The sequence below is a fragment of the Ptiloglossa arizonensis genome, chromosome 1, assembly GCF_051014685.1.
Source record: "Ptiloglossa arizonensis isolate GNS036 chromosome 1, iyPtiAriz1_principal, whole genome shotgun sequence".
NCBI lineage: Eukaryota > Metazoa > Arthropoda > Insecta > Hymenoptera > Colletidae > Ptiloglossa > Ptiloglossa arizonensis.
Genome location: NC_135048.1, coordinates 12080426 through 12108312, shown reverse-complemented (window position 1 = coordinate 12108312; position 27887 = coordinate 12080426). Strand labels below are relative to the sequence as shown.

Sequence of the window (27887 nt, the reverse complement as noted above, 5' to 3'; positions counted from 1 at the left end):
TTTCCCGCCAAAAATCGAATCGATATCGAGTCTCGAGCGTTTTCTCGCATGCCCTGTCGCAGTTCCGTGTACATTCCACGAGTACGCAACGTGACTCTCCTTCATTCATTGAAACACACATGGTCACGCGACAGAGAACGATGCTTCGACCCACAAAAGAAGTTTCACGTTCCCGTCTTACCGTTTCACACCCCTTGACACCCACCCCCGTCCGCCCTAAGAACGCTCGATAAGTCGTTGCGAGCTATCGATCAGATTTTTACAACATCGAATTTTCATAATTGCCACCAAGTCTCGCATTTAACCCCGCGGCTCGCGATAATGGAACTTAATTGCATAGGGAAGGGGGTGGTTTCGCCCCGTTCGGCTGTAATTACCGCGTTTTTTCTCTCCGGTATCCGGGTGGATGGAATTACGAGGGGCTTTTTCTTGGACGGAAGTATGCTTTTTCCATTCAGAAATTAATACCATTCTCGATAAATTCTCCTCACCGTAATTACCACTCGTTTCGAAACTTGTTCCAATTTTTTGGTTCAAAAGAGGTCGTCGAATACACTCGATCCTCGTTCGTTCGGATCGACTTATCCGGTTAAACGAGACCACGTTCTCTGTATTAACCCTCTCTCTGTCGAGCCTCTATCGTTTAATCGAGAACCCGATAAAAACCATCGGTTGAAAAAATATTGCACCTGGTGTTTTCTCACGGAGACGTCCAATAGCCCCGTATCGGGTCATCTATCGTTCGAGTATTAATTAATTCGTATGGTCGTAACCAAAGAGTAATTCCCGTTTCGAAAGATAAATTAAGACTCGTGCAACGGAGAATCGAGTCGGAAACGAACGCTGGAAGAACATTAGACGTCGAACAGCCGCGTAGGTTCGGTCTGTTATCCGTTCGGGTCGAGTATTAATTAATTCGTGGCCGTAACCGAGGAATAATTCTCGCTTCGAAAGATGAAATAAGATTCGTGCAACGTAGAACTGGCGAAACGACCGCGGGAAGAAAGTCGGGGAGAAAAGAGGGACCTCGAGAACGTTAGGTGTCGAGGATGATCTCGCGAGGATTTCGGTAAAAACGGAGGACGTCGGCGCGCGGGAAGACGAGCATAGGTCCGGTGTCGTTCTCGCAGTAAAGCTTTTACGATTACAGTTTCATTTTCATAAATGTCAGAGCGGCCGTCTTTTTGCGTGTTTGCCACGGGGCCAGGTACGTATTGCGAGTCCTCCCCTCTCGTGCCCCGTGCCCCGTCGTTGGCCCTTTATAGTCCCTCTGTGTTCGCTGGCTGTTTGCCGTAAGATAATTAGTGTTTTGCCGCGTCGCGGCTCGCTGGCCCCAAAGGGCGAACCTGCTTTTGCCCAGGCTTTGATTTATGCCTGTTTTCGTGGACGTTGCGACAAGTACCACCGCTGGTACAGGTCCGAAGATTTCTGTTATTATTCGTGACGGTTTTTAAGTGATCCGTCTCCGTTTCAGCGTCTGGACATCAGAGGGCGCGTGAAGATACTACACGGCCAGAACCGGAAAACGGAGGAGCCACCGTTGGCACTGTTCGCCCTCTGCACACCGTTTGGGCCACCGTCGCTACTGGAGGTACCGCAGAAGGACGTGATGTTCAAGAGCAAACACAAACTGGATCTGGCGTTGGTGTCGATGGACCAACGGGGGAAGATGTTGCTAGGATACTCGGACGCGGAACTCGCGAACCTCGGTGGCTACGATCTAGTCCATTACGACGACCTGGCTTACGTCGCGAGTGCTCACCAAGAACGTAAGAATCGAAAGTTTCGAAATCGGATCACTCCGTGACCGTGGCGAAGTGTTCTACCTGGTTGTGTTCGATTACAGTGCTGAAAACCGGGGCCTCGGGTATGATTGCGTACAGATTCCAGAAGAAGGACAGCGGATGGCAGTGGTTGCAGACTAGTTCCAGATTGGTCTACAAAAACTCGAAGCCCGACTTCGTCATCAGCACGCACAGACCGCTCATGTACGTATCGCTGGTTCTTTAAATCCGGGGAGGAGTACACGTCGAATGGAATAAACAAGTTTCTACGCTCGACAGGGAAGAGGAAGGTAGGGATCTACTCGGGAAGCGAACGATGGACTTCAAAGTGAGCTACTTGGACGCTGGACTGACCAATAGCTACTTCTCGGACGGCGACAGTCTAACGGGATCCGTGATGACGCCGACCCTACCGACCCAGCCAACGTCCCAACGTGTGAACAGGCGGTACAAGACCCAACTGAGAGACTTCTTGTCGACCTGTCGGAACAAACGCACCAAACTTTCCGCGCAATCCTCGGTTTCGCCGCCCGTTACGCCCACGGTCGCGTCCGTGGACTACCTCGCAGCTGATACCAGCGCCGCGGCCGCAGTTGCAGCGGCGTACAGCAACCTGAACACGATGTATCCGACACCGTATGCACCAACAGCGGTCGCAGCGGGCACGGATCCTTCCTTGACCACGTACATCGGTCATACCGGCAATTACCATCAAACACTTTACCCGGCAACCGCGTTGGACAATAGGTGAGCCTTGTAATCGATAAAAGAAAAAGAAAATAAAAAAGAACGAAGAAAAAACTAATCGATCTTGAACGAGGTCTTCGTCATCGCGTTTCGACCGTCGCGTTCTCGGTTCGTCTTTAGAGAATAAGACCCAAGGATTGAAAACCCTGAATATGTTTACAGGCTTAACCCACGCTCGAGTCCAAACGGAACCATAATTTTACTGTCTAGCTCGCGAGAACTATTTCAGATAAAAATTCGATCGTTTCGTTCCATCTTTTTCTAAGAAAGGTAACGTTGTTACTGAGCTACACGAAGGTCCCATGTCTGGGTCAGAGAAAACCCAGACGTGGCACAGCGACATGGGTTAACCTGTAACGATTCGAAGAAATCGTCGATTCGTTTGCGCGAAACAGTCTCGATGAAACTACCATAAGAAATTCCTCGAACCCCCCCAGGTACCTCACCGCAGCGACGGAGAATCTGTTCCAGTACAGGCCTCTGGGTTCCTACTACCCGGAGTACCACACGAGTACACCGTACAACGGCTTCATAGACGTCTCGCTGCCCACCTACGAGACGCATCAACTGACGAGCAAGACCGAGGAGAAACTGTACTGTCAGCAACTGGGCGAGTCGCCCAAGTACAGCTACGTGGAGACGAGACATCCCAGCAGCGTCAGTGGCTCACCGTACGCCGCCAGCCCGGTCGCGAGTGCGTCGACGATGCACACAGCGACCGCAGACATCAACATCGTCCGCGCAGGCAGCAGACACTCCCTGGAGGGTGGTGCATCGTCTAGCAACTCGGCAGGTAGCTCGCCCGTGACAGGGCCGACGAACGGTGTACTCACACCGAAAATAGAGGACGTGAAACCCGAGGTGTACGGGAACGAGGCACCCCGACAAACCGTTCTGATGTGGGGGGCGCCACCGTCGCGCACACCACCGAGAAACAACGGCAGCTACAGTCCACCGACACCCCACTCGACCCACTCGTCCACACATTCCACCAACACCACCGCCGGTGATCCCTTGAAGTCCCTGGCCGAGATGAACTCCATGAACGGGGAATGCAAATGGAGACAGACATCACCCGGCGAGCAACAAACGACCGCGCCCAGTTCACCGAGAACCAAGGCTCAATCGCAGCACCAGCATCATCAACAGCAACAACAGCAGCAGCAGCAGCAACAGCAACAGCAACAGCAACAGCAGCAGCAGCAGCAGCAGCAACAACAGCAGCAGCAGCAACAGTATCCAGTGACTACGTCACAGTATCAAGCGGCAGCGGCAGCCGCGGCCGCAGCTGCAGCTGCAGCAGCCAGCACTATCGGATACGCGCATTCTCATCCGGGCCATGGCCACGGGGAAGCGGGCTCCGAGGTATGGCAAGGAGTGCAACACCACCACTACCAGTACTATCCCTACCACCATCACCACCCCGCACCACCAAGGCACGCGCCCCAGTGAGTGTCACTGCCGCCTCACAGATTTTACGAAAACGTAGAGAACTTTGTTTGCGTTAAAAAAAAAAGAAAAAAGAAAAGAAATAACAACTAGAAGTAGCATACTCTGACGAAACAGTACCAATTCGTACGATGGAAATCATCACGCAACGATGTTACGAACAGCGTAGAACTGACGATCGATCCTCGTCTCTAGGTATTCTTCCAGTGGGCATGCATGTTACGAGTAAACCGCACCGAATATTTTTTTCTTTTTCATTTTTTTTTTTTTTTTTTTTCATTTTTTGCAATCAAGCAACACGATCATACATATGTACATGTTGCATGTCCGCATTCGTTACTACTCGAGAACGAGATTTATACGTTCTCGAACTCGAACGACGCTGGTTACCGACTGAAACGATTCTCTTTCTTTTCCGTTCTTCGTACGGGGAACAGTGCAAGGAATCGTGTACGATGACTTTCAGAACGTGTTTCCAATTTTACATCACTGCACACTTGAATATGAAATTGTACAATCGAACGTGCAGCTTTCGAAACGATTTCGAATTCTGTATAAACGCGAGCGATTCGCACGTTGTCGTTCGAACCGTAGGGAACACTTCGATGGGTGTATTTCAGAGAGTACTTGAATATTTCAGAGACTATTTGAGTATATCAGAGATTATTCGAGTATATCAGAGATTGTTTAAGTGTATCAGAGATTATTCGAGAGAACTCGGGACAGTTTTTTGTTTAAATTCGAGACCTACAGAGGCGAAACAAAATGATATACTACAAGGACAGGTTCGAACGAGGAGTTGAAAGGGGTTGCAAATAACGGGTGAACCCACTGTCGGTTGCAGCACGCCCCCGTCAGCTGTGGGAACGGGGACGGGAGTCGGCATGGCCATCGGCCCGGACAGCAACACCAACAACAGCAACGTCTTGTACCACCCACCGCACCACCACCCACAGCACCAGCACGTGGTGGGATCATCGGCGGGGGGAATGGGCCCAACTGTCCCACAGATTCCAAACCGGACGCCGGGAGTCCTTTGCTGTCCATCTCTGAGGTGACTAACACCCTGCTCAACCAATAGTCTCATCGTGACCTCAGCATCGCTCCGTTTTAGTGATCAAGGTGACTCCACTTATTTATCGTTCGGACTAAAATACATTTTTAAGTATTGCAGCGAGCCGAAATTTCAACGTCTCCAAGGTCGATGCGTCCCTTCTCTCGTCTACTACTATGTGCAATACTATTAATAATACTAGTGTGTACTACTATTATGTAATTGGTTCAGGTGTAGTAGGTATTGTCGAGAGGGATGTTCTTTCTTAGATTAATCGGAGCAACAGTCTACGTTTATTCGTTTGATGTAAAAAATACAAAATGAGTCTAAAAGTAAGACAAGTACGAAGGATGAACAATGTATGTAAAAATTGTACTTAGATTGTGTACTGTTACTTTGGTTGGCCAAAAAATGAAACAACCCTCTCGATGTTAATCTATCGATTTCAAACGGTAAACGAATCTACAGTTACTTATTATTGTTACCGTTACATTATTATAATGCCTAGCTGATCGAGGAGACGAAGATAAGGGCACGACCTTGGAGACGTTTGATGTTCCGTTACCCAGAATAGTCCATCGAGGGGTTATAGTTAAGAATCGAGTAGTTTATCAAAGTTGCAACCTTCGTTTTGAATCACACCACACCCAAATCGATAGGGTAGGAATCTTAATGAGACCAATAGGTCTTGAAACGACCAATTAAATTTATTCGTACTACGATTACCATGGAATGTGATATTCTTCTACTGTATTACACCTCGTATCGTTATTGTACATCTTTATTGTGCTCATACATGGATACGGTATTCGTTCATTATCGTACAAAAGGATAACGTAACTATTTTTTAAACCTAACCTCCACGGTTAATCCGCAAACGATTAAAAATAAGAGAAACGAAACAACGTACGATTTCTTAATAATTTCTTCGATCGGTTCAAACCACTAAAACGCCATTTTCTTTTCGAATGTTCGCAGATATCTCACAGGAGATGGTTTCACCGAGGCGGATCGCAAAACGCGCAACTGTACCATACAGATAATATTGGTTAAACTGTTAAGAGTATTCTCGTATAGTGCTGTAACATAACATACTCATTACAGTTAATGTATCCGACGTTGCTACGACGTATGTGTATGTATGCCTGATTACGTTAGCTCATCCGTATTGTTAAGTTCCACACTAAAAGTTCTCCGAGGGACGTGCAGTTCGAAGTTTCTTGCTCATCGAACGCGAACGCGCGTGAAAGGTGATGATTATGGGATCCAGCGATCACGCCGCTATTTTCGATGGAGATCGTACGACCAACACGAGAGGATCGCGAAAGAGAACAACAACGTTTTACGTTCGTCCGTGGAAAGTTTCGCGCGAATGCGACCTTCGAACGACAGAAAATCATCGGAAGGGAATTCCATTGAAACGTACGTTTGATATTAACGTACAGCTTATCTTCCGGACTCGTAATTAATTTTAACGTTGAAAATGAAGAAAATGAAAAGCACAAACCGAATCACCTCGATCGAGCCACGAATAAACAAGACCTGGGTTGAAATTGTTTCAAATGCAAAATAAAATAATATTTTCGATTACATCGTGATTTTTACTGTAAAAATAATTTTAGAAACGTAACTTCGTTTTATACATATATATATATATATATATATATATATATATATATATATATATATATATATATAATATAAGTATATATAATTTCTTTTTATTTATTTCATTTAAAAACTTCATTCGCTGTAAATATACGAAATCGTGACACATGGTAGCAGAGAAAGCAAAATGAAAAAGCGAAGTTTACTAAAATGTTGTTTCAAAATTGTTTATTCGAATTAACCGTTCTAAATGTACTTTCGTTCCAATAATCGTCGTTGGAATATTTGATTTGAACAATGCCTGGGTCTGCAAAAAAAACGCAACACACACACGGAATTCAGTTTTAATTAGGCCTGCGTATATATTGTGTGATCGTGGTGTACCTACTATTGTTGCTTCTTTTTTTTTCTCTCCTTACTTGCTTAACCCTGCGTGGTTCGAATTATTCGTCTACATCGACGTTAACGAGAAACGTATATTGTTTCCCGCGCTCGCGGATCAATCTCCGGTATCGTGGAATATTTTTATCGCACGGAGATAATTCGCGGGATGTTTGAATCGAGATCGGGAAAATCGAGCACGAGTCAACCTCGAATGAGTCGAAGGCGAAGTGTTGATCGTGTCGTTGCGTTCGCGCGTGTAATAATTTTTTAAAGGTGTACACATGGATTCTGTGATATGCGTTAGGTAATTGAACGTGCGGCATGAGTATTAGTATTCTATTTCGTTGAACGACAAGTATTTTGCACGCCTTTGACAAAAGAATATTTCGCGTAGATCACACATTTTGCGTTTTCCTATCGAAAAATGACAAAAAAAAAAAAGAAAGAAAGAAAGGAGACCGGTAAGAAAAAGGCGAATAGAGTTACGCGTTCCGTTAAACGAGCCGAGATGGTGAAAGAAAGAAACAAACGAAGAAGAAGAAAGCAATGGAAGAGAACCGCGAAAATCTCGATTCGGCTGAACCCCTCAGTCTCGCCAATATGTGTTTTTTTTTTTTTTTTTGTTAATAAGTTTGTAATTTTTGTACTTAATTAATTTATACGCTATTTATGTACATGTGTAATCGACGTTTAACGAAGCTAGACGGACCTTCCATAATTTTAATAGACATACTCTCATTTCGCGACCGTGCGTTGACATCCGTCGCTCGGGGAAACGAAAATCGCGGGAAGGTGAACCGGAAAGAGGGACGGAAACGAAGAACGGGGGGGAAAGGGGAGGGGTAAGTCTCGATGAAGATAGAAATTGATCGACTCGTAGTGAATTTGCTCGCGTCGAAGGGTAAATAAGAGTGATTTCGATGCTTCGAGTCTCCAGAGAGAGAGAGAGAGGATCGAGGAAGGGCGTAAAGAGAAACGTGATTTTACTTTGCGTTACGTTGCAGTATACATATCAGAATGGAGAATAGGAAGGAAACGACGCGGTGTCGCACATCTTTCTATTGCGATCTTGATATATATATATAAAAAGATTATATATATTATATATAAAGATGTATACAGTGTAAGGCACCGAACGTTATCGCCCGAAAAATTTGTATTGCTTTTGACGATACGAAAAAATATCTACGAAAGGGAATTGTTCAATTACGTAACCCGATGCCGGCTAAAGTATCATAGAAAAATAATACGATCTCGAAAGAAATAATTTACCACTTGTAAGTAAATAATTTCTTCCACGGATGTCTTTCCGTATCGTCCAACGAAACGGAGATTTTTGAAGCGATAAGATTAGGTATCTCGTCCTGTATATCGTATTATTTACTACTAGGAACGTTTAAATCTTACAGATAGTATGGTAATGATTTCTAAGGCTACCAGCGACGTCTTTTTCCTTCGAATCCACGCGTCTTTTGACCTTTGAGCTACGATTATTCTGTACTTTAACTACTTCGTGTCGTTGTAGCGTTATACAATATACGAAACTATTTTGCTATGATTATTTGTAAACATTCAGTCCGCTGATCGGCTTTGCGATAGACGTGTCGAGACTTGTTACTGATGTGCTTCTTTCAAGAATCACGTTGGGAATCTTTAATATTTCCAAACATCGTCTGCAACTTTTAAAAGTATTTCTCTTGTAAAATATTAACAATTAGGAAAAGAAACATTGAAGAATTGACACTAAAATAGTGACAATAAATAACTATATTATACATATATATGTTATACAACTATTATACATATCAACCTCTATAATTAATTAGAGCTCTTGCTATTAAGTCTCTCATCCATATCGATACAATGAACGAATCACATTCCTTTGATTATTACAGAAATAGTGAAATAGGGGTTTATTGTACACGAAATGAAGATGGTATCGGTAACAAGTATTGACAATCCACATTGTAAATTCACATCTTCGATCGTAACAGCTTGAAACTACGTTTCTTTGCAATATCGTATGAAGATCTACTATTATAAGTAATTGAGTCTAGTCCATACATAAAGCGAATTAACGATATCCACTATGCTTAAATTGTAACAATGTTCTCACTAGCAACCCACCCCTACCGACAATCTTGCTTGGTAAATGAATTACCTCTCCATTGTACACATTTGTCTATAAATATGCCTATGCGAATAATCGTAACCCTTGAATTGTTTGTCAACCCTTAAATTACATGGGCTTCCATTTAAGGTTCCTTTCTCCAAATATCCGAATTGGTAAATAATTTTATTACAAAGAAAAAACCCTCTCAAAAATTACTTCTATTTATTTACTTATTCATTATCTTTCCTATCGATGATGCACTTGTTTTGTTATTCTAAACACCCACGCAGATATTTAAAAAAACTGGGAGCTGAAGCACGATGTAATCCTATGGTTTAAGGGTTAACATTAACCATTCCACGTTTGATCACATTGGTGAGAATATTTTGACAGTTTAAGCATACATGTATATTTACTGTATATTTAAAGTAAGGTATCTTCTAACGAGCATAGATAAGATTAGTCGATATAGACTCCTCATAGCTACCCACATAGATCAAAATACGTACCTTATTTTATAGCAAATGGTATCTGCAAACGATATGTAATTCAATCGTGACCCTATCAGGCTAGATCATTAAAGTGAGACTTTTATTATTACGTATTTTCTATTTTACATTAGAAACAATGGGCATTTATCGGTAACAAACATCGCCGAGTGCCTGCTTCGATTCAAAGAACTATCAGATTCAAGACCAATCTACGTTGATTTCTTACCAATGTAACAATGAATGGGAAGATACTATTGCATATATTCAGCGTAGGCGAGAATTGAAATAAACGTGAGATAAAAATGTATCGAATAGTGATATTTTCTTTGCTTGATGCGTTTTGAGAAAGATTGTGTGCAAAGATACATTGAATGTTTGATCGAATTTGTTTTATAATTATTGGTTTTAAGAGATTCTTAATTCTTTCACTGACGAGTACTAACTGATACATATACACACACATTATTGTTATATCTATAATTTATGTAAAATAGAATATCAAATCAATTCAGCAATTCCTGTTCTTAAAACTCCATTTTTATACTGGATTCAAGAACTGGAATCATTTCAACCCACCAATTTACGCGACTAGCGACTAGTACATCTTTTTCAGTATACTTTTGCTATTCATACAAAATATTAAAATATTTCTTTTAGACAAAATTTATACAAGATATTGTTAAAAGACAGTGTTCCGTACGGTTTCGGTGATAATTTTTCTTCTTAATGTAAAATGATATATAAATTAAGGTCACTTGGAACTGGTTATTATTAATAACCAAAATATATACTTAACGATTAGCAATGTTTCTTAAACAGAAAGTTCCTTGTTATTCCTTAACTGATATTTCTGGGATTTTTTGTAGAACCACCAATAAAAATTGTTGGTGACTCGAGAAATGTAAATCACAAGAAAGCAACAATTCCATTAAATTTAAAAAGGTTTTATTAGAGGTTTATTGGTTCTTTTTACAAGTATAAAATTAGGTACTAAGAAATTTGTCTAAGTTGTAAGTGTTTTTGTAGAAAATTATTAGGAAGAAATAGAAATTTTTATTTATTTTAATTTATTAACTATTACAAATTGAATACAAAACTAGTCAAATTTGCTTCTGAATAACTTATATTTATTAAAAGAAAAAAAAAACAATCTTAACCAGGAATCAAAATAGCTTTGGTCAGTGAAAGAAGATTAAGAATAAAAGTAATAAAAACTTCAAAAGAAGGTATCTACTAAAAAGAAGAATGTTTATACAAAGAAAATATGTCGCTACAAAATTAATATTATAAATAAATATTGCTAAAGTGACATATCTACTGCTAAGGATTTAGACATTCTTCGATTAAAGTTTAAACAGATATTTCAACCTAACAAACGTTGCTCAAGTTAAGAGATAAAAGCTACAACTATTTTGCAGATACCTGTACCCCATTGTTCGTAAACTTTATTCAACGTTTGCGTTATTATTTTTCTCGAAATCTCGTCCTCTGACTCCGCATGAGAGAAAAAAAAAACGCATTGCATTCTGCTCCGCAGATGTTCTTTTATATATCCAAATGTATGAAAGTGAATGTTAACGATATCATGCCAAACCAAACTTTGACTCTCGATCACTCCATCCACTTATCTCCGATATATTCTATAGAATCTAATTACTATTAACACTACTACTAAAGCTAAGCTCTACAAATGAAATTTTAAAACTGTATCAAATGTTTATATGAAATAAATTATGATAATGCAATAGAACGGACGTATTGTCGTCTAATCCTCAATACATGTTAAAACAGAAAGACAAAATCATACAACTCGGAAGAACATGAAAACTATTTGCTTCTTCTGTCACTCACATCTTTCAAATCGATCAAAACCTTACCTTCGTAAAAATGATCATACAAGGTGGATATGTTTCATTCTATCACGTTTAGGTATGCTTCATTTTTTATTCTTTTTATTTATTTCAATTGAAAATGACTCATTACACTTATCATAGCAGTATGTATGTAAGGCCCGTACTTACAATACATTGAAATCATCGATTTAACGTATGTGGATGTACTTTAATCATGTAACTGAACCAATAGGTAAATCTCTGTGTGTATGTGCGAAGAATAGCATCGCAATCTTATGCGTCTCGGTTGTAACAGATTCATTTCTATTCATTCGATATAGCGAAATCGGTACATAGGGGACAGACCAAAAATAATCCTCATGATTGTAATAAAATAATGAAACAAGAATACGGTAACAAATTATTGTGATTCCTATGCGTTCGAATCGGGCATTTTCGAATCTTTAATATAAAACTCGTTTGTACCTAATCAGTTTCGTTTACTGGTAATTAGAACGTAGCTTCATCATTGTTACATCGTGCACCTTTTCTCACGTGTGATACAACAGTTTACCGATAAAGGAGGCCCATAGAATTCGACACGATAGTTCTGTAAACGCTTAAGACTAAAAATTCTTTAAAGAAAATATTCGTCGAACATCGTGAGAATGAGTGGTCGAATCCTGCTGGCCCCCCCCACCCCATTTAATTTTCAAGAATTAAAAAACTTATAAGTAGGATACAAATCAATTTCAAACAAAATTGTTACGCAAATATGTTCCTCTAAGAACTAATCCTATACATTCACCTTTCAGGTTTACACAATAAATTGCACATAGATCTTAGAGGATAATCATTGTCATTCCCTCTGTGTAACTATGACCTATGCACGAGAGCTCTGTTTATTTCGGCATTAAGTATGGTTAAAGAGAAAAGAAAAATGGAACATTATAGACAATTGATTGACAATTTGCTACTGCTTCAAGTCAAATTGAATTAAATCACCAAGCGCAAGAATTTTAGTGGATATACACTTGGTACAGAAAATTTAATTCTGAATTTGTTAATTGCTTGCATCCGACTAACTGTGTAACTAAACCGAATCAATTTTCTGTGTCGTCCCATATGTTAAGTACTGCATGACTGTATTTTCTTGCCATGCGATGAAGAAGGTCATAATATTTCGTAACAAGTTTGCCAAAGGACATTTCTTCTTTTTCTTCTATCAGCAGATGATTCCATTGAAACATTATATCGTGATTGATTAATATAAGTGGATTCCATTCACCATTAATAAACCATTTCTGTTGTTGCAGCAATATGGGATTCTGTGGCTATACGTACAAAACTTATAATTCTAAAAAAATGAAAGTACGGATATATCCAGATGGTACAGATACAAAACACGGATGATAAGTTTTGAAACAAAGTCCTGTCCATTGATTAAAAACTTTTCTAAGTAGCAAAGGAAGTATTCAATTGATTTTAGAACTAATTCCAGATTTGCAATTGTCTTTTCGTGCACTTCATTAATAGGGCATGAAAAACTTGAATTCCGTCATGCTGCAACGACTTTTGCTATCACTAAATCTCACAATTTGACGTAGAACCTGAAAGACATCTTCCTTTAGTGGAATCCCGAAAGCATGTAGAAACTCGACAGTAGCGTTTGCTAAGGGTTCACATGCACTTATGTTTCCCACAGTCTCCATAGCGGGTTTAGATGGTCTAGTTTCCATAAATCTATTAAAAAATGAATCATTGTCTTCCTGTATCGTTTCTCTCAACTATAAAAGCTTAATATTCTTAATGCGGGATTCAATACATGCACCTCGATGGCTGTTTATAGGTTAGAATACGTTCAATTTGGTCTTCATTATATTTTATTCTGAATTAAGAAACCAAAAATAAATGGAAAATTTAATTTTTAAAGGTTAAAGGTAGAATAGAGACCATGGAAACTACTCAATCACATTTCAATTTCAATCAAAATCATAGTATCTTTTTATAATCAACAACTGTTCAAGTATAGCATAAAAATCTGTAGCAGCGACATCTAATACTATAGTATAAAGTATGTGAGTGTATATGATATAAAAATTGCATGAGGAAAGGTGTACATACAAAGTAACAATGACCAAGCTTTCGAGCGTTCAGCGAGTTAACAATCGGTTACTGTTTGCCGTAAGTAAATCGACGTTCGACATGGGTCGCTACCACGCGAAATATAAGCTAATAACCTTTCGTATAAAACGAATACATCGTTATAAAATAATGGCGTCAAAGTTCAATCAGAATGGTAAACGAAAGAGGTTCGGTGACGCATGTAAATACGTGTTCCTGATTGTTCTAAAAAAAATAAAAGAAAAAAGGTCAGGTTCACACGAGTATAGCACTATAGAGGTAAAAATCTGACGTTCTCTTGCTATAATTACAAAACTGGCTGGACATTTATTATTATCAGTTAACGAGCATAATTAATTGGACAGAAGTGACCTAATCGATTCGACATCGTTAATGTGCGCACGCACGCACATGAAAAAATTTTAATGGACAATCACAATGCAAACCTTTGCTTCCAGTGCCTATGTAGCATACACAAACGCGCGCGCGCGCGTGCGCGCACACACACGCATAATAAATATTTTTATATATACATATAAATTATTTATACACACATAAATATATATTTTATATAAATTAATAAATATTTATATATATAAATATTTATTATGTGTGTGTGTATGTGTGTATGCGCGCGTGCGCGTGTTTGTTTATAGAGAACAAAGGTATTTCTCGTTACTTCTTTCTCTCTCTTTTTTTCTCTGTACGAATATTTCGAAAAAGTTATTAATATGAATATGTATATACAACCTTGGCTAGAAGTTGGTCAGGTTCAATTCCTGTACCGATGCGATGACGATTTCTTACCGTCCCGATGATTCGGCTGCCTTGATCTCGATCGTGATTTTCTATGATCCCTAGATCTAGATCGACTCCTCCTCTTGCTCCTGGAAACGTAAGATTCAGAACGCTTGCGCTCCTTCGAACGTGATCGGGATCTGTCTTTGCCCCTAGATCGGGATCGTGTCCTTCGTTTGTCCCTGACGCGAGATTTACTGCGTCTAACAGAGTAAGACCGACTACGTCTTCTGCCTCTCGAATGAGAACGAGACTTCCTTTTTCCCCTGGAACGTGAGCGTGACCATTTCCTCGCGACCGAAACGGATCTAGATCTACGGCAGCTTCTCGAGCGGGATCTCCGCCGTTTTCGGTTTCTCGATCGGGATCTATGCTTCTTGCTGGACCTATAATTGCTCGAAGACCTTGAACGATACTCTTTACGTGAAGACTTTATCGATCTGGACCTGGACTTGCGTCTGTGCCCACGTTCGGAAGAACGGGACCGGGACTTTCTGCCTCTCGATTTACTCCTACTCTTCGACTTCCTTTTTCGATAATCACGAACTTTGCTTGATCGTTTCTTCTTCAGCGAGTTACGACTCGAGTCAGAGCTCGTCGACTCAGAACTGCTAGATTCGGAATCGGCTGACCCCGACGGAGTATCGGTCTTTGCCGTATCAGGCGGCACGATTTGTTGCTGTGGACTTTGTCCGCCGCTCGATAAAGTTTCAGACGCTTCTCTTTGATTATTTACCGTTTCTTTTTCATCAACTAAAGTAGTGATGTTACGGAGTTACGCTTAATGATGCAATAGAACGACCTTAGGTTTTATTTCATTTCGAAACATACCTGTGTCTTTGCAGCTTGTATTACCAGTATGATTTTCCTGTTGCTTATTATAATGCTCCTCGTAACGTTGCTCTTCCTTTTCATCCTCCTCCGCAAGACGCGCCTCGATTTCTTCCTCCGTCTTTTTGAACGCTTGTTGCCGCCGTCTCAACGTTTCCTACAAAAGTACACTATTAGAGATTATCCAGTTTTGTGTTCTTATCGATAAAGTTAAGATTAAATTGCAAAACGATCATTTATTGAACCTCGCTTTTTCACCTTACTTTCTCTACTACTATACATCATATTTTCATGTACTTGAATTTGTATATTTTTTTCCTTATTATGGTAAATAGAGTCATTGAATAAAATAAATCATATTCGTTGATGATTCTAAGCAACGTACTATCAGCTCCTCGTCACTGTCATTGTTTTGAGCCTGGACGTGTTCACTCTGCTCCTCCTCAGACTCGCTGTTGCTGTCGCCATAGATGCCCAGACCTATATGAAACAAGTAGTTTATTACACTTACTCACGACATGCCATTTTTTTTTCTCGTTTAAAGTAAAGACATACGCTCGAGCACTAAATATGCTGCTGCTATGATCGAAAAATGTCCTGAAAGACATCTTCGTTTCACGATAGACTTATAAGCGAGCATGGCTACAGAGAGTGGTAATGCACGGATGCATTTTACAAGTGACTGGCATGTACACGACCGGTTCCTAGGATGACCGTGCGTTGAAGATTGTAAAGACATAGGGACTTACCAAGCTTACGAGTGATCTGAGCAAGAGGGGCCATGTTGTTGAGGGATGCGACGGGGGTCTCTCCTGCAGGGACTTACAATACACACGCATTTAGTACCCCATGGCTAAGAGCTATCATCAGGATACCCCCCAAAATTAAATGGTACTGATCATCATCATCATCATCATCATCATCATCGATACACACAAGGAGAGTTGAGATCCTGCATCATTCCTCATATACCTTAAGAAATCTTTAACCCATCTCTTTAGAAATATAAAACTGAAACTGCTTTAGAGGTGACGTTAGTAGCATATTTCAACAACAGTTATGCACGACCATAAGATAACTCGACATCAGTGAAAATAAATATAAACTATTTTATATAAAAACTTAAAGACGTACTGTAACCTTCTGACAAATACAGCCCGTATCACGAATACAATTTTAGACGAGGCGGAATATTTTTAAGTAAAAATAGAAAAGAAAATAATAAAAATACAAAACAAAACATAGAAACAGTTCTTATGGTCCGAACATGTAATTTGTTTCCTCGAGTGTTTTATCGAACCAATCGATGGAAACTGATGTGTTTCATTGTAATCAACGATTACTTGAAACAAGTGAGAACTTGATATAAAAGTTTATATATAAGTCTTATGAATATTTTTAAACAATATATACAATTATTCGAAACATGTATGCCCTTTATATATTTTTTTATCAATGAAAAAGCTTTTCACGTGTTACTTATTTTATGCGTTGCTTGTATAGTGTTCGAATTTTTTTATTAAACTAGTTACATTGAGTACTTATTACGTAATTCTTCAACACTCTTTCTTTTTTCCACGAACGACAATTTATTTTCTTGAATTAATACAAATTTTAATTTTCTAAATCATATGAGGACGTGAAGTTCGTCTCTATTAAAAAGTGGTAGTTTCGGTCAGAATTAGTTTTGCGATTCTACTAAAAAAGAAAAAAGAGTATCACTTATAGTACATGTACAAATCCTGGAAAATAAAGTAGGATATCCTGAAATTATCGAATAAGTAACTCTATGAATTGAATAATCTCTGTTTAATATTTAAAGGCTTATATTACAGAAATGGGCAAATAAAATTCACCGCAACACTGCACGAGACTCGTGTGAATCAGATTCTGTGCACTGATGAGCGAAAGTATGAAATATCAATTTGTTAGTTGTATCGTGTGTATCTGGGGTACCTTTGGCACGTGCGCGGCTCCAAACCTCTCTGCATATAGAACCGATTTCTTCATTCGTTACCTCCAGAAGAATTTCCGTTAGAGATCTCCGTACCTTCAACATCTGATGTACAATATCACATGTAATTAATGTAATAATATTAAGTAGTGATATTGGAGCGACACGCACCACATCTTGCAGAATTTCTTCCCTAGTCCTCTTGGGTGTGCCTAAAGTCACATTAGAAGGAGTAGTTGGACTCCTATCAGTATGAGTATGAGCATCTGGTGAATCTGCGTCTCGAAATCGTGATTTCCGTGGTCGAAGGAGAATGTCTTGGGTACGCTCGAAATTTTTTTCAACAACTTGTTGGTTACGTATCCCCTCATCAGTTTCTTGCTCTGTTTCCTTCTCGGAATCAGAATCCTGTGTTTCAAAAGACCAACCATGGAAACACTGATGTAATTTTATATGTACTTTAAATGTGCATCAAAACACTTACAAATTTGCTTTTTGAAGGGTTTAAAACTGCCCGAGCTTCATCTTCGGCTTGTTTCCGGGCTTCCAACTCTTGTTTCCTTAGAATTTCCTGTCTTTCCCTTTCAACAGCTTTTTGTTTCTCTTTTTCCATTTTTTCCAAACCCTCCCTAATCCATGCTGGTAATTGCCTACGTTTTGCCGCGTCTGAAATAAAAATATTCTTACCTTATGAACATTTATTGCAACAATTTGGCATTTAGTGAATACAGTAATGTGTTTCAGATTGTTATAACCTGACCAAGATTGAGTAATAATCTAAGACATTACTGTACTTTAAAAAAATTAATAATATGATTAAGTTATATGATTTTATAAAATGATCATTTAAATCTGTACAAATAATAATGATTATTATACTGCTAAATGATAGTTTTTTTACACATAATATAATCAAGGTATATCTTTTCCATATGTGTTGAAAGCATTTCATGAACATACCAATTGTCGTAGTTGTATCTTCCTCTGGTGTTTTTTCTCTGTCCTCCCGACACCGTACATTGTCTATGGGCCTCATATGTGTTGTTCTATTTGCATGTCTAACTCCTTTCATGAAAGGAGGTGGTTGAGGAGGTATTGCAGCAGGTGGTTCCCCAGACCAAAAACTACTGACCTAAATGTAAAATATTCATTATCTGTAAATTTCAAATCTCATCCACATATTGTTTCATAATCTATACTTAATATTATGGATATTGTACATTCTTATTACCAATTACATACGCATCTTTGTTATATGATATGTGGTTCTTTTTTTCTTTACCAAACCTAAGTAAATTGGGAGATGTAGGAATTTAGGTGTATATTATATTAGAAATACAATTTTAACCTGACTATAAGGTTGTGTCGGAGGTACTGAGTTATAAGAATATAATGATGGTGCTGCTGGAGGTGGCACACTAAATTCTGCAGTAGTTGATATTGTTGGAGCAGGTGGAATGACTGGTACTGTAGGAATTCCCATAGGTTTCCCATCAGAACCTATAGAAACACCAGGTGGAGGTACACCAGTCCACTCCCAAGTTCCTGCACCAGAACCTGAGCTGTTCCAATGACCCCATTGATTCCATTGGTTCCATGCTTCAGCTGGCATTAAAGAACACATTGTGAAGCATTTCCATAAATATAATTTATATCTCTGTAAAAGTTAGGTTACAAACAAAACAAAAAATCAAATACATAACTACAGGGTGTCTCTTTATTCATGGTACAACTGAAGATGGGATATTTCCTTGTCCAAAAGTAAGCTAAAAACCTAGAATCAAATTTTTTGCTCCATTGAAACTCAAAGAAATTACCCCCTTTTTGAATATACCACAAAGTATAGGATACCCTATATAAAATAGTACTATAACTTCACAACTAATGTATGTTACTTTATTTATTTATGAATAAATGTACAGTACAGTATTTTAATGTAATAAGTCATACTTTTTATGAAAAAATTAAATTGTAAGGAATCATAAATATAATTTATATATAATAAATTATTTTGTGAAAGTTCATTGTATTTTATACTACTTTTTTAAAACACTTTTAAAATATGTTAGGCTTAATTATGCATTTATTGATTTTTATATTCAATTAGTTATGAATGTAGTTTACAAATATCTAGTACTTTGTAATTAGCTTTACAAGTTTAATTTGTATTTGTTACCTGATCCACTGATTGTGGGTGCAGGTGGTGCTGGTGGTATGTCATCATCCTTTGTGTCCATATCCATAGGAGCTTCTCCGCTACCATCAGTCCCGGAACATACAGGATTAATAGTAGGTGGAGGTGGTGCTGGTGGCACTACAGTCTCTTTCATTTTGATCCATTGCTGAGCTAATGCTGCCCAGTCGACTGAATAGCGATCAAGAGTTTTGTACGTCAATTAGAAGTTGTACGACGGTGGAAGAAAATGAATCGCATATGCATCGGATACTGAAATACTTCTTACTACATTTACCTTGATCGTTACTCATATTTTGATAAGCGGAAGGATTTAGGGCCCATTGGGTAGGGTAATCCTTTCCCTCAAACATATCCCCACTCATTTTCATTTATTAATGCTCTGGTCAGAGACAATAATTGTGAATCAGAGTGTTTTAACCTTGTACGTGAATAACGCGAGAATTGGTTTGCGATACAAGCTTAAAAGTCTGTTAAGCAAGACGTATCGACTACATGGTAAAAAAAACACTTGAATTTCGTTGCTTTTTATCACTTCCACAGCACCGATCGATGTTTTAATACGGTTCGGAGCGCCCTATCGCGATATATGGTACTATATCTAATATGCACAGCGATCACGGACACGACTCACAAGAGTTTATCGCACTCGGAGTAGCGACGCGTGTCATAAATTAGCGTGACTGATTCGCGTTTGAGCAATGCAATTTTACATTTTTCACGTACTTTTTCTATGCGCGACGTCTTAAAGAACTGCCAAAACTACTTTACCGGAAGATATCGCATCTCCGATAACGTTGGCCGCGAAGTGTCACATCTCGTGTGAAAGGCGGATTTTCATCAGCGTGAGCGAATGCAGTGCCACCATTCGACGCGATTATACACAGCATATCAAGATACGTGGCGCAACTTAGTCGCAATAATTATTTACAATTGCGCTGACCATACTAATTTCAATGGTCTTAAAATATGTTAAGATCATGTTTCTGAATATTCAGGTATAACATGTAATTGTCACTTGTTCATAGTTTTTAAATTATAATTATTAAAAATCTTGTGTTATAGCACAAATTCACGCCTTTATAGACCTGAAGTTGCGACTTGTACGAGTATTGGGTTGCCTGTTGCTAGGGGCGTTTCAATTAGAAGCAAAGTCCAAAGAGGAAAGTAATAGATATTACATTTTCCATTAAATCGAAATATTTTATTATACTTGTAAAAATTTATTAATAATCTTAAATTTCTTTAAATAGAGTTTCACTAAAAAATATCTATATTCAGTAATACTTCCCAATTATGAATTTACGCTAGTCCATGCCAACAATAGTTAGCATGTGAGCTTGGCACTTTCGATAGTTTGGCGAATCGAGAAAGAAGAGGAATTACTCGCAACGAAGGAATATTGTTCGTTGCGAGTAATATCGAACTAATCGGTTGGCTATATAGAATAGTTTTTTAAGATTTACGAATAAATAAAATATTGTAACATAGATAATTTTTGTAACACATTTGAAAGTATCGCAAGATGCTTTCTTTCTTTTCCTTCTTTAACCAGAACCTAAATTATGAGTCAAAGGAAGAAATATACAAATTTCAAGTGTTGTTAGATCGTTTCTCCATTAGAATATATAATACACACATATTAATAATGGGATGTGAGATGAGAATAAGTAGGACGTCATAAATTTTGTCAAGTTGTTGAGGTAGCTAAGAAAGGTAGCAGTAAAAACATTGTCACAAATAAATGTGAATCAATAATCATTACCCACAAGTTGTCATCATAATGGTTGCAGAGGGGTACGAAGTCATGGAAATCAAGAGGATTACCTTTGTTGTTAATCATTGTAAATTGTTTCCCCGCTTATGTGCCTCGCGGTGGACTTCGAAGGGAAATAGATGGTATGCTGTTGAATATAGTTCTCAGAATCATCGTGTTTAAACGAGGCGATTCCAAAACCACTTATATATTAGAAAGTCGATAATTCAGATCATGTGATACTAACTTCCATAAGATGAACCGTCTATTCTACTCTTATCTGTGTTGCGATTGAAACAAATCCAGCTCCAGTTTCCAGTTGAGTATGATCGATTGAGATGAAGTAGGTACAGCAACGTCACCGGCTTGACGTGTACCAGTTGTCGATGAAAATATTTTGCGCAATATTGTTGTTCAAAACTAATGCAAAATGTTAAAAATAGTATTCCTTTCGGTAATATGTATCTTTGCCGGCGTTCAATCTGCTAGTCTTGAAGTAGTGAGCGACGAGGAGTTGATAAATCTCATAAAAACTGAGAAATATGTGGTCGTGCTCTTCAGTGAGTTTTGATTCATTATTTAAACACGTTTCTTGTTTTACTTGACTGCAACCATCTTTCAAACATATGTCGTATTAAAAGTACCTAATACTAAACAGGTAGAAATAAATATTTCCAATGAACCATTTCAACTACTTTATGTATTCTTTAAAATTTTGGCATAACCTATTGGTTGAAACTTGTGTTTCTTGTGAATATTTAATTTCATTTTTTATGTATAGTAGATCTTATTAGGCTCTTAAATAACCAATATATATCTTTAATATTTGATAATTCATCAATCATGATATATATGTAATATTTATAGCAAGTAAAAACTGTGAGGCATGCGACAACTACGAGAATGAGGTGATCCATCTACGCGAAGATTTAGTTGACTCTTTGTCTGCTTGGGTTGTCAAAGTTGTTGACAGTCGATTGCTCAAACTTTATAGCACAAATAAAGAACCAGCACTTGTGTTCATTAGACATGGAATGCCTTTACTTTACAATGGTATGGAATAGAAGTTATCTTCATTTAACTGTAAATTTAAAGTTATTTCTTTTTATAGGTGCATTAAATGACGAGGAGATCCTAACAATGTTTACTGAAAATAAAGAACCTACAGTGAAACAATTAACAGATGATACATTTGAACATTTAACTCAGGCAAGTAGTGGAGCTACAACTGGAGATTGGTTTATTATGTTGTATGTTATATTTTATTTTAACTTCCAATATATTCAATTTTGTGAACATTTTATACAAACTTTTGTAAAAACAGTTACAGCACAGATTGTGTGGAATGTGTCAGAATGATGGCAAGTTGGGAGGCTGTAGGTGCAAAGCTTAAACAAAGAGTTAATGTAGCTCGTATTGATAAGTATACCACTGGTGCATCTACAACTAGAAGGTTTAATGTTCAAAAAACCCCTGAATTCATATTGTAAGTATATAAAATTTAACCAACATAAAAAGTAATTTGAAATGTCCAATGTTACACTGTTTAATACGATTTATTTTGTACTTGTAGTTTCAGACACGGTAAAATGTATCGTTATCTGATCTCAACATACGACATCAATGCGCTTGTGTCATTTGCAAAAGACTGGTACAAAAATGCACGCGCTGAACCTGTCCCTGTGCCACAAAGCCCATTGTAAGTTTACACATATTTATGTTTATTTTAAATAGCATATTTTAGTATTGTATTATACAGATGTAATTGTCCTTTCAGTGATGATTTGGTACAAATGATTGCAAACTTTCTCTGTGAAAATCCATGGGTTTTGAAGCTTGGCACTATATCCATTTGTGTATTTATTATCATTTCTGTAGCTTCTAGATTCAAGCGTAAAACTCAGAAGAAGGACTAACTGTTTTATACACTAAAGAGATGTGTTACGGGTACTGTGCCAAACTATTCATATTTGCAACATTGCATAAAAGCATAAAAATTAAACGAATAAATTTTGCTAACAAAGTTATTTCATAATTTTGCGTTTTAATAAGAACAACATACTTCCATAAATTTTTAAACACGTTCAGTAGCCATAATATATATGTTGAGAAAAGATGAATTTGTGTATATTATGTTCCCATTGTATTTTTTATTCCATATAAAATATGTATAATAGTTACAACAAGGCTAATTTTTTAACAGAAATTTCTATACCTTACAATAAATAATTTTAAATACAGATTATTGTTGTTACATAAAGAATGCCAAAACATTTACTAGCCATAGTATTATAAAGAATTGCTCTAAGATAATATAACTAAGTACTTCACATTTACATCCACATATTTGATAATTAGTTGCAGACGGAAAGCAATATGTTTATTTGGATATAAGTTGTACTTTAACTTATCCATACTAGAGAGTCTGAATATCAACATGTCCCCATTCGTTAGCTATCACATGCACTTCTTTTATCATTTTCATTGATAAGCCAGTAGAAAAATAAAGTAAAAATATAATATAAAATGCATTGGGCTCTTTGTATTGTTCTGCAACATAATGATTTGAATACTAAGTTTTTAGTTTTATTACTCTTACATTGTCCATAGTTCACAATAATGCTGTTATATTCATTCACAAGACACTCTGTGCAACATATATTACAGAAATTAGCTTTGTGCATTACAATATTAAAATTACATTTATTCCCTGTGTGATATTTTTGGTCTTATCAACGGAATATATCTATTTTAAACATTATCGACGGATATATTTATCCTAAAGACAGTAGATGGGTCAGCTAATGCCATTCTGATACTATTTTCAAATTTTTCTTGTATAGATGAAAACTCCATCATATTGCTTGGTTTTGAATCAATCCAAAACCTATCAAATTCATAGAAAAGATAACAATAAAATTGATGAAAGGCACGAGTTGATGGCAAAGTTTTCGAGGAATTATAAATATGAGTCTTAGCAGCTCCATCTTTTAACAATCGAAGAGCCATACTTGTTAAATTTATACCAACTATAGCAAATGCATATCCATAACGTGGATGAGTAGAGTGTGATAATACATGTGTTGCTGCACTAGGATATTCTTGAGAGAAATAAACCAAATTCTCTAATCCTAAAATTCCCATTCCACGAAAATCTGTTTTTGGATCATCTCCCTGAAAACCAATTTCTTGCCATTGCTTTGTAACCCTAGCATCTAAAGGCTCATAAGGCATTAATGAATTCCACAGATGTAACAACAATAATTCGTGCTCTGGATTCTCAGCATCATAAGGTGTTTTTCTAAGTTCTTCACATTCCACACACAGTTGTCTATAGCCCCAAATTAATTCTACACATTTGCCAAAAGATTTAGCAAAGTCAGGATGAGCAGTTGGATTTATTTTTTTAGTCACCAAAACTGTCCTAATAGCTTCTTCTAAGATTCTACGCTCTGTTTTAGTTGTAATTCCATGCTGATCAGCTAGATCGTTCAAATGGGCCACAAGAGTCTTAATATTTGCATTTCTGGATAATTTAAGAGATTCCTCTACAGCCAGAGTTCTTGGTGCTCCAGATTGTTCTCCGTAACAAATTCTTTGAAGTTCGCACATTTGAGTTGTCTGACGTAATAACCATTTTATAATAGGTCTGAAATACCAGCATACTAATGACCAAAGATACATGAGCATGCTTTCTATTAATTAAACACTTTGATACAAGAAGAATTTGTATAAAGCTCTTTATTAAATCCAAGGTATGATTAACCTCTTCCTGTCATCATACTGAAAATGTATAATTTCCACTGTTTTGAGAAAATCAGATTCTTGAACAACAAAAGTCAATACTTTAGCACGTACTTTGACAAATACAACGGTTTCTCGATGTTCACCGTTAAGATCAGAGGCCAATGCACATAACCTGTGCCATTGTAACAAACATACATGACAGAAATGCTGATTCTGTTGATCGAAAAATAACTTTGACCGCGAAGCTTTTTCGTGGGCAACAAACTCACGGTTTCTACGTTACGCTACGAGAAAATCATCGATTTCCTCAAACATTCGCTCTTAGTGGAACGAGATCAATAATAACCTGCTAAACTAACGCGATACTGACTGTAGAAGAGGTCACTCACTACCGTCATCCTGTACCAGTGTTCAATATAGGACACATACCTGTTTTGTACTAAATTAGTTAATTTGTTTTTCGATCTGCACATTGAAGATAACTGGTTTAAACATCAACAGAATATGCGAAAAATTTTGAATGCTTTTATTGTTACTTTAAAGCAATTATTAACTATTTAATTACCACTTCACCTTGAGTGTCCATCCTCGTTAGTGTGTAATGTTTACAAGCGTAAATTGAATTATTCGGACGTTAACGTATTGTAATATATACACGGTAAAGTTAAACATTTAGAAGAAGTAATTTCTTTCGACAAAATAAATTGAAAATGTAGAATAAAGGTTTTCCATACGAGTCTCCATTTACGGGAAAATCGACTTTGAAATACGAAAGGCACGCGCGCTATTGATATCTATAAAGGATTCGTAAAATTCATTGTCGATCACAGTCATTTTCAAAATCGACTTTCTCGAGAATAATGGCCCGTACAAGAAAATTTTATTCTTCATTTTTTATTCATTTCTTCGAGAATTACTCCCCTTGTATTGCATCAGTCGTGTACAGATACCCTGTATAGCCATTACTAATTATAAGTATGTGAATAAAACAATAAAATATCATTTTCATATTTTACAAAATGAGACACGTAAATCGAAACAACTTCAGTCAGACCTGTAAATGGCAAAAACCTTTAGCTCCTTTTTGTCCTCGTTTAAAAGCAACCGGCTTAAACGTATACAATAAAAGGAGACGAAGAAAAAAAATTGTGTAAATGGAGAATGAACAAGTGACTCCGTCAGAAACTTCAACAAACTGTTCGATGAACAGCGAAAGTTTCCACAACATCGACGATCGGAACAAAGAATTATCGGATGACGAGCACCACGAGAAGGATAATACGAATAATGATTTAATGTTGGATCTTCGAGACGTAATTCCGTATTGTGATCCAGTTTCCGAAAACGACTCGTTGGAGAAACTTTCGGCAGTACTCGAACAGCCGGAGGACTCGTCAGTGAGTTTAGAGGATTCTCGACCATTACAGCATGATTACGAAGACAGAGAGTTAGCACATATAATTCTTATTTTTCCTCCATAAAATTTGTATTGGTATTTGGTATTGAATACCAAAAATTCATTTCAGTATTGTATCTAATTGTTTTTACAACTGTTAGCTTTATTCTTCGGGATCGCATAGAATCGTTACGCGAAGTTATGAGGGACCTAAAAGAGAGGCTGAGGAGAGAGATGGAACTATGGCGGAAAGAAAAAGAGGAGTTGCAATTTTTACGCGAAAAAGAAAATGCGATGGCTTTGGAAGAAGCAACTGCAGCTGCACGCGCAGCTGCGGTAGCTTATGCTGCGGAAGCGCCACTATCTAACAATTTGGGTAATTTTGGAATCATAATTTAATTTTATCGCACCGTTATTTTCAAAAATATTGGTTCTTGGTTAAAGAAATAAATTCGAACTCTTCTATGCTCAATTTTAAAGATTTAAATAAATTTAGCTTGATATTTAATGTAACGAAAGGTTATCCGAAGATCCAGTCGTAAAATATTCCCCTTAAAAATGTATTCGATTTGTTTCGAAGCATTCTCTATAATTGTAAGATGAATTTTTATTATTAAGATCTTACAGGGGATACTTTAGATCTGATGTCCGAGGAAACGATCAGGGAACTTACGATACTCGAGTATGAGAAAAGGCTGGCCAAATATCAAGACGAGTATTCGTTCAGCCAGGCGGAGAAACGTTACAACACTCGTTGGAAACTGATCGCAAACGCTTATAAGCAGAAATTAACTGAGGTGGAACGGCTTTGCAACGAGGAGCTGGAAAAGGTCCAGCAAAATGCAAGTCATCTTCGACCGCTCAAGGAAATGGCATCTCAATGGTACACCGACGAAGAAAATCATGGCGACGCAATTAAAAAATCCGATTTCGGCGCCAGTGCACAAAAGAACATCATTCTCAACGAGAACGGCGCACATCACCAGCACAAGTTCAATAGATCGATGCAAAAGTCAATATGGCGTCCGAAATATTCGTTACCAGATTTGAATCCAAGAACTTGACGAAAAAAGAGATATTATGTACAGTCTTGACTCTCATTTTCTATTCATTTGTAAATCCAATTTTATTACGTTTTTAGTACGAACTTACACGACCAAAATTTGTATAAACCTTACATGTAAATTTTGAATTCAGTTTCGAACGGTTCACCGAACAGTGTCGATTGACCGTTGGTAATATGTAATCGAAATATATATACCTTTTCGATACCCCATATTGCTCAATGTGTTGATGATGCTGAAGTTTTCGAAAAGAATTGTACATTTTGATTAGAAACGACTTCATATCACATCTCGCATAATTTGTATTTGCTGTTAAACAGAGGGTATCGATGACGATTTAAAAATTTAGAAAAGTTACGCGCGCATAGTAAAAAATTCACAAGATAACAATTCAGTGCCAACTCTGTAACGAATTGAATCACTTGAGACAATATTTCAGCACAAATGATTAAAATTCGTATAAAACGTGTTTTAATATGTGAAATAATCGTATGACTTACACGACTGCAAATTCATCGTTCTGACTACAATTTGGACCGTCTCCCATGTTCATCTATTCCG

General features: G+C 37.7%; 5 protein-coding genes across 7 annotated transcripts in view; 3 read left to right on the top strand and 2 right to left on the bottom strand.

The window, feature by feature from the left end:
- Ss (aryl hydrocarbon receptor spineless) overlaps positions 1 to 6094 on the top strand; it is a 201566-nt gene extending 195472 nt beyond the window's left edge. Inside the window, exons 6-11 of the mRNA XM_076308716.1 lie at positions 1475 to 1769; positions 1847 to 1988; positions 2064 to 2531; positions 2969 to 3896; positions 4825 to 5102; positions 6013 to 6094. Of these exons, the coding sequence (XP_076164831.1) occupies positions 1475 to 1769; positions 1847 to 1988; positions 2064 to 2531; positions 2969 to 3896; positions 4825 to 5061 (2070 nt within the window). The 3' untranslated portion in view covers positions 5062 to 5102; positions 6013 to 6094. The remainder of the gene's footprint in view (positions 1 to 1474; positions 1770 to 1846; positions 1989 to 2063; positions 2532 to 2968; positions 3897 to 4824; positions 5103 to 6012) is intronic.
- A 6963-nt stretch (positions 6095 to 13057) lies between these two features.
- LOC143149183 (uncharacterized) lies at positions 13058 to 20185 on the bottom strand. Of its 2 annotated transcripts, none has more exons than XM_076316387.1 (11): positions 19641 to 20185; positions 19346 to 19534; positions 18518 to 18774; positions 18130 to 18301; positions 17654 to 17835; positions 17341 to 17577; positions 17172 to 17274; positions 15965 to 16036; positions 15601 to 15695; positions 15216 to 15372; positions 13058 to 15137 (listed from the first exon to the last, which is right to left on the bottom strand). In XM_076316387.1, the coding sequence occupies exons 1-11, from the start codon at positions 19732 to 19734 to the stop codon at positions 14359 to 14361; spliced, it is 2337 nt and encodes a 778-aa protein (XP_076172502.1). In that variant the 5' UTR covers positions 19735 to 20185; the 3' UTR covers positions 13058 to 14358. The 2 variants fall into 2 exon arrangements, with proteins under 2 accessions (XP_076172502.1, XP_076172579.1); XM_076316464.1 differs by having other exon boundaries at positions 15965 to 16027.
- Positions 20186 to 21455: 1270 nt separating this feature from the next.
- On the top strand, positions 21456 to 23314 carry LOC143149464 (thioredoxin domain-containing protein). Its single transcript, XM_076316909.1, has 6 exons — positions 21456 to 21679; positions 21987 to 22172; positions 22231 to 22369; positions 22444 to 22605; positions 22693 to 22818; positions 22897 to 23314. The coding sequence occupies exons 1-6, from the start codon at positions 21550 to 21552 to the stop codon at positions 23033 to 23035; spliced, it is 882 nt and encodes a 293-aa protein (XP_076173024.1). The 5' UTR covers positions 21456 to 21549; the 3' UTR covers positions 23036 to 23314.
- Positions 23315 to 23863: 549 nt separating this feature from the next.
- On the bottom strand, positions 23864 to 25711 carry LOC143149358 (ELMO domain-containing protein 2). 2 transcript variants are annotated; one of them, XM_076316710.1, is made up of 2 exons: positions 25296 to 25711; positions 23864 to 24768 (listed from the first exon to the last, which is right to left on the bottom strand). In XM_076316710.1, exons 1-2 carry the CDS (start codon positions 25337 to 25339, stop codon positions 23871 to 23873), a joined length of 942 nt encoding a protein of 313 aa, XP_076172825.1. In that variant the 5' UTR covers positions 25340 to 25711; the 3' UTR covers positions 23864 to 23870. The 2 variants fall into 2 exon arrangements, with proteins under 2 accessions (XP_076172825.1, XP_076172892.1); XM_076316777.1 differs by lacking the exon at positions 25296 to 25711 and adding an exon at positions 24978 to 25236 and having other exon boundaries at positions 23864 to 24902.
- Positions 25712 to 25980: 269 nt separating this feature from the next.
- On the top strand, positions 25981 to 27782 carry LOC143149306 (uncharacterized). The gene is given in 4 exon segments (XM_076316581.1): positions 25981 to 26313; positions 26424 to 26638; positions 26890 to 27258; positions 27261 to 27782. Coding segments are annotated over 4 exon segments (1020 nt in total). The 5' UTR covers positions 25981 to 26020; the 3' UTR covers positions 27404 to 27782.
- Positions 27783 to 27887: the final 105 nt, after the last annotated feature.

Coding starts and splice junctions, on each gene's coding strand:
- LOC143149183 (XM_076316387.1), bottom strand. CDS start 19,734: ATGAAAATGAGTGGGGATATGTTTGAGGGAAAGGATTACCCTACCCAA. Junction 17,836..18,129: donor AGATACAACTACGACAATTG/GTATGTTCATGA, acceptor TTTTTATTTCAG/ACGCGGCAAAACGTAGGCAA. Junction 15,696..15,964: donor TCAGATCACTCGTAAGCTTG/GTAAGTCCCTAT, acceptor TGTTTCATATAG/GTCTGGGCATCTATGGCGAC.
- LOC143149464 (XM_076316909.1), top strand. CDS start 21,550: ATGTTAAAAATAGTATTCCTTTCGGTAATATGTATCTTTGCCGGCGTT. Junction 21,680..21,986: donor ATATGTGGTCGTGCTCTTCA/GTGAGTTTTGAT, acceptor TAATATTTATAG/CAAGTAAAAACTGTGAGGCA. Junction 22,819..22,896: donor CCTGTGCCACAAAGCCCATT/GTAAGTTTACAC, acceptor TTGTCCTTTCAG/TGATGATTTGGTACAAATGA.
- LOC143149358 (XM_076316710.1), bottom strand. CDS start 25,339: ATGTGCAGATCGAAAAACAAATTAACTAATTTAGTACAAAACAG. Junction 24,769..25,295: donor ACTAATTTAGTACAAAACAG/GTATGTGTCCTA, acceptor CTGGTATTTCAG/ACCTATTATAAAATGGTTAT.